Consider the following 6,000-nt stretch of genomic DNA (forward strand, 5'->3'; position numbering starts at 1 on the left):
TGATTATAATAATTTGTTTACTTCTGCAGAATCACTGTGGAGTTGAGCTGCCGAATGAGCCTTTGACTGTGCCTCTCAACGCTTAAGGAAAATTCACAGTGTAAAGTGGGAGAAGTGAGTACGTTCAAACAACCTCTCAAATATTTCACACAGCACACCTGGTATTTTTTGCAGTTTTTATATTGTATCTGGCTCATGTCAGGTTGCAGTGGCTGCATTAAGTGTACCTTAAACTGAATTTTTCACATATGGGCAAATAAATTTTGACAAATTGACTGGAGAAGGAAATGCTAAGAACATTACTCAGCTCAAACGTTTCCTCTGTGACAGCTTCTCTCCTTGTTGAAAAGCTCAATAATTCATCCTAATGCCTGTGTGGTTGCAATGATTTCACTTTAATTATGACTTAATACGATAGTAGAAACTAACAGCATCAAATTTTATATATATTGCCATCTGAGTGCTAGTCAGAAGAGTTGGCAATATTTCCCAAAGGTGGAAATACATACTTGGAGGCCAAGTCATTGGGTATTTTAAAGCAGAGGTTGATAGCTTCTTGATTAGTAAGGGTGTCAAAGTGTATAAAGAGAAGGCAGGAGAATCCGACCTGATGGATTAATAATTGTCCTACTTTCTGTGCCATTTCTGCATTTCAGAAACAGAAATATGATTCCGCTACCTCACAATAATAATACACATAAATATGTACTCCCATTGTAAAAAATTACCAAACTAAGGTGACATGGATTGTGGAAATCACAACGGTAAAAATGCATTTTAAACATAAGCAGCCAGAAGATCAAGAATCTGTTACTTCAGTCAACCTTAAAAGGGTGGTGTGCATCTTTTTTCAGGCAAACTTATAATTTGTGTAAGTCTTTAAATTGTATGTAATTTACACTTATCACAGATGGAAATTCCAGTAGTCCTAAAGATTCTTTCTTATAAGCAATTCTGTTTTGAAAGAAAACCCAGAAATCAAAAATGCTAGAACTCTGAAAAGTAATTCCATAACTTGTTTAATCTCTTGTGTAATAATCAATTTCAGTGCTGGTTATTAAAGCAGGTGAGATCATTTGGTCTCTTAATCCTGTTGGATCATGGCAGATCCAACATTCCACAATTCCTTTTCCCTGGCCTTTCCCGTAATCTCTCAATCTTAAAAAATCCACAAGAACTCTGCCCACATGGAGTTCCATAGACTCAGTCTGCCAAAAGAAGAAACGCTTCCTCATCTCAAGTTTCAAATGTAACCCTCATTTCTGAGACCATGCTCTCCGGTTCTGGACTCTCATCAGAGAGGAAACATCCTCTGAGCATTTATCATCTCTAACCCTCATCAACTAATTATTTCATTTAGATTGCCTATCGTTCTCCCAAACTCCAGCTTGCTTAACTGTTTCTGAAAGGACCATCCTTCCACACCGGGGATCAAACAAGTGACACCTTCTTTGACATGTCACCAGTAAAATTATGTGTTCCCTTCAACAGAAGGGCCAAAACTTTGCAGTGTTGGAAACGTGGTCTCACTAGCACTTGGTACATTAACAGTAAGACTTGCCTATATTGATATTCCAGCTGATAAGGGTTATAATTCCAAGAACACTTGCCTGCTGTTTTTTTGTGTTTTGTACACAATGATCCCTGAATCCCTTTCCCTGCAACTTCCTGCAGTTTTTCTGCATTTGGATAATTCCCTTTTATTTTGTTCTAACTTCCAAAATGAAGAAGTTCACTTTTCCTAATTATACTCCATTTCACAATTTTCTCTATGAACGGTTTCTATCTTTGTCAGATTTTGCCTGCCACATATTTGTAATTCTTTGCACATTTGGCTATACGTTCACATTTTCTCCAGCTCCCTAATTTGTATCATAAGCAGTTGTGGTTCCATCTCTAACACTTTTGGTACTCCAGTGGCCACAGGAATTAAAATTAAACCATAATAACTAGTCAAATGCCTCCTGGAATTCCATATAAAACTCGTCTTCTGGTTGAGACTTTCTTGAAATTCCTAAATAAATTCTTTCATCAGTGGTGGACACTATTGGAGAGTGTTCTTAGGACGGGATTTAAGAGTATTTGGAAATACTTGTTAGGGATTGTCAGCATGGCTTTGTGAGGGCCAGCTCATGCCTCACAAGCCTGACCGAGTTTTTGCAGGAAGTTACAAAACAAATTGATGAAGGTAGAGCACTGATGTGGATTTTTAGTAATGCCTTAGACAAGATTCTGCATGTTAGGCTCATCCAGATAGTCATGAGGCATGGGATTCATGGAAACTGGGCTGCATGGATTCAGAACTGGCATGTCGACAGAAAGCAGAGGGTAGTAGTAGATGGAGTGTATTCTGCCCAGCAGTTGGTGACTGGTATTACTGTGCAGGGATCTGTTCTGGGACCCCTACACTTCGTGTGTTTATAAATGAGTTTATGTAAGAAAGAGGAGGGGTGAATTAGTAAGCTTGCAGATGACATGAAGACTGGAGGTGCTGTGGATGGTGTCAAAGGTTGTTGTAGCTTATAATGGGATGTGAAGTTGGGTGGAGAAGTGCCAGATGAAGTTCATTAAGAAAAGTATGAAATTATACACTTTGGAAGATTGAACTTAAAGGCACTCTTCTTCTTGGGCCCTTAGTTCCCAGTAGAGCATAGACCATCAAAAACCTCCCTTGGAGTTCCTCAATGTTTCTGTAATCTGTTGTATCCACTATACAAGGGATTGGCCTGTACGGCTTCACCAGAGCCCTGTTGGCCAGCATTACCGTTTTCCACCTCTCAAAGGCAACTTGAATTCACAGTACACGGTTATTGACACGATTCTTAGCAGTGTTGAGGAACAGAGGGATCTTGGGGTCCAGATCTATAGATCCCTCAAGTTTGTAGCTCAAGTTGATAAGGTTGATTAAACCATATTTAAAATAAGATCATCTGTGGAATTCTCTGCCACAGCAAACTGTTGAGGCCAGTTCATTGGCTATGTTTAAGAGGGAGTTAGATATGGCCCTTGTGGCTACAGGGGTCAGGGGGTATGGAGGGAAGGCTGGGTTCTGAGTTGGATGATTAGCCATGATCATAATAAATGGCGGTGCAGGCTTGAAGGGCCAAATGGCCTACTCCTGCACCTATTTTCTATGTTTCTATGTAAGACATAGGAGCAGCATTAGACTGTTTGGCTCATCGAGTCTGCTGTGTCATTCCGTCATGGTTGATTTATCATCTCTGTCAAGCCTATTCTCCATCCTACTCCTCATAACCTTTGAAACTCTTACTAATCATGAACCCATTAACCTCTGCTTCAGATAGAATCACTGACTTAGCCTGCACAGTGATCTGTGCAATGAATTCCACAGATTCACCATGTAAAATCTGTTTTTAATTCCTTTGCCGTTTCCTCGCTGCCCATAACTGATTTTTCTGGTCTCATTTTTTAACTACTGTCTGCTCACTTGAAGCACTGTCTTCCTTTTGTATACCCTTGCTATGATATTCCTTAATAATTTGCCCTCAGTGTATTTTCTGTTGCCAATGTTATCCTCCTTTGCTGGATTCTTCATTTATCCCAATTTTCAGGTCTACCACTAACTTTCGCTTCCTTGTGTGTTTCTTCTTCCAACTTAATGTTCTCCTGAATTTGTTGGTTGGTCATATTCCACTTAGCACTTCCTTAGAATCTGCTCTCCTTATTGGGAAACATTGTAACGTGTCTGTTATCATCAGCCCCATATTATCAACATTCATCAAATTCATGGGACGAGCAGAGAAAGGATTGTACACAGCAGTGCAGAAGGAGTTAATTGGAGTCAACATTAATGAGTTTAGCTGGCCTTCAGTAGACCAATATAGGTTTCCCCCACTATCCGAAAGTAGAGTGTTCCTACGAAAATTTTCGTAAGCCAAAATGGCGTAAAGCGAAGAAGCAATTACCATTAATATGTATGGGAAAAATTTTTGAGCATTCCCAGACCCAAAAAATAACCTACCAAATCATACCAAATAACACATAAAACCTAAAATAACACTAACATATAGTAAAATCAGGAATGATATGATAAATACACAGCCTATATAAAGTAGAAATAATGTATGTACAGTGGAGTTTCACTTAGCAGAATCAGGATTTAGCCAAAAACCGATTTGTAGAAAAAAAATCGGCACGTACACACATGCGCACACATCTGCCCGTACACGCTTCATGGTCATGGTAGTCTTTCTCTGGGTAAACACAAGTTTAAAGCGGGCACCTTTTTTTTTGTAAAAGCGAAAATCCTCTTTGGATTTCTTTCGGTTAGCGAAAACAGGTACTAATGTAGGTCTTTAATAAGCGCAAAGTAGCGTAAAGCGAACTTTCGTAAAGCGGGGACACCTGTAAAACAGAAAATGTTAGGAAACTTGCAGGTGAACAACATCTGTGTAAAGAGAGACAGTTAATGTGTTAATGAGGAGCAGTTAACACTTCATCAGCATGTTAATGCACACAAAATGCTGGAGGAACTCAGCAGGTCCGACAGCATCTATGGAAATGAGTAAACCCAGGATGAAATCTCCACTCAAAAGGTTGACTGTTTATTCCTTTCCACAGATGCTAGAGGTGAGATCCTCCAGTATTTTGTGTGTGTTTGTCTGGATTTCCAGCATCTGCAGGATCTCTTGTGTTATTAACATGTTAACCCTGTATCCATGGATGCTGCTACCTACCAAGTGTTTCTGACATTTTGTGCTTTGGTTTCCAGATGTTCAGCATCTGCATTTTGTTTTATTTTTGACACAATGTTTTTATTTAAAGCTTAAGATATGAATGCACAGTTTGAGATTAACTCTTCAGAATATTCACAGTACCTGACATATGATATTTATTTGCAGATCATGAGAAACAGCCTGAAACGGACTGTAATTCCATTCCAATCTCCAAGATGGGTCAAGTGTTTCATTCTGTGAAAAATATGGACTTCACATAATATACACTAATTGTGCACTAAACTTGGAATCACAAAATATTCAACTTCAAATAACCAGTTGCAAATCTCTAAGCACTCATGTGAAAGAAGTAAATTCATTTTACGTGAATATCAGGAAGAATTTTGACGGACATACAAAAAGCAAGGAGATGGCTGAGATAAGCCTGGAATCTGATCCTGGCAAATTAATGACAGGAAGCAAAGAAGTGACAAATACATATTTTTCTTACATCTGTCTTTTCAGCGAGAATACAGCATATATCCCTCAGATTACAAATGGGTTAATTTAAGGTAACATGGAGGAAGTGGTTTGCGACACAGAAGCAAAGAACTCTACAGCTCCAGTGAGTGAGATACAATTCCCAAATTGTCCGTAAAGAGTTTGTACGTTCTCCCCGTGACCGTGTTTGGGTTTTCTTCAGGTACTCCCTTTTCTTCCACATTCCAAAATTGACGTACGGATTAGTAAATCATTGGCTTGCTGTGTGCTGGCTCCAGAAGCATGGGAATGTGTTTGGGCTGTCCCAGTGCATCCTTGGAACGTGTTGGTCGTTGGTGTAAACAGTGCAGGTTTCACTGTTTCAATGTACATGTGACAACTAAAGCTAATCTTTAAAATCCAAATCACAATGGACAAAATGTCAGAGAAGCTCACGTGACTACATGGAAACCAGCTGGAGGATCCATTGGTTTTAAAGGAAAGGGCTGCAGAGATCATATACCTATTGGTTGAAAATTTCCAAACCTTACTAAATTCCATGGGTTGGAGAGTCCTGGATTCCATTGTGTCTAATGATGCAGAAGACCACAGAATTGTGACGTTGATTTTGGATACTGAATTGTACTGAACATTAAATAAAGCAGATTCTAATATATCTATCCACGGCCTTCTCTACTGTCAAGATGAAGCCACACTCAGGTTGGAGGAACAATACCTTATATTCTATCTGGGTAGCCTCTGATGGCATGAACATTGACTTCTCTAACTTCCATTAGTACCCCATCTGTCATTTTTTTTCCTCTCTCTCCTTTTTCTCCCTCTG

General features: G+C 39.3%; 1 protein-coding gene across 1 annotated transcript in view; it reads left to right on the forward strand.

Moving 5' to 3' along the window:
• Nucleotides 1-5,000, forward strand: part of LOC134337896 (tumor necrosis factor receptor superfamily member 5-like) — a 38,928-nt gene extending 33,928 nt beyond the window's left edge. The window contains exons 9-10 of the mRNA XM_063033235.1: nucleotides 30-114; nucleotides 4,863-5,000. Of these exons, the coding sequence (XP_062889305.1) occupies nucleotides 30-86 (57 nt within the window). The 3' untranslated portion in view covers nucleotides 87-114; nucleotides 4,863-5,000. The remainder of the gene's footprint in view (nucleotides 1-29; nucleotides 115-4,862) is intronic.
• Nucleotides 5,001-6,000: the final 1,000 nt, after the last annotated feature.

The sequence above is a fragment of the Mobula hypostoma genome, chromosome 25, assembly GCF_963921235.1.
Source record: "Mobula hypostoma chromosome 25, sMobHyp1.1, whole genome shotgun sequence".
NCBI lineage: Eukaryota > Metazoa > Chordata > Chondrichthyes > Myliobatiformes > Myliobatidae > Mobula > Mobula hypostoma.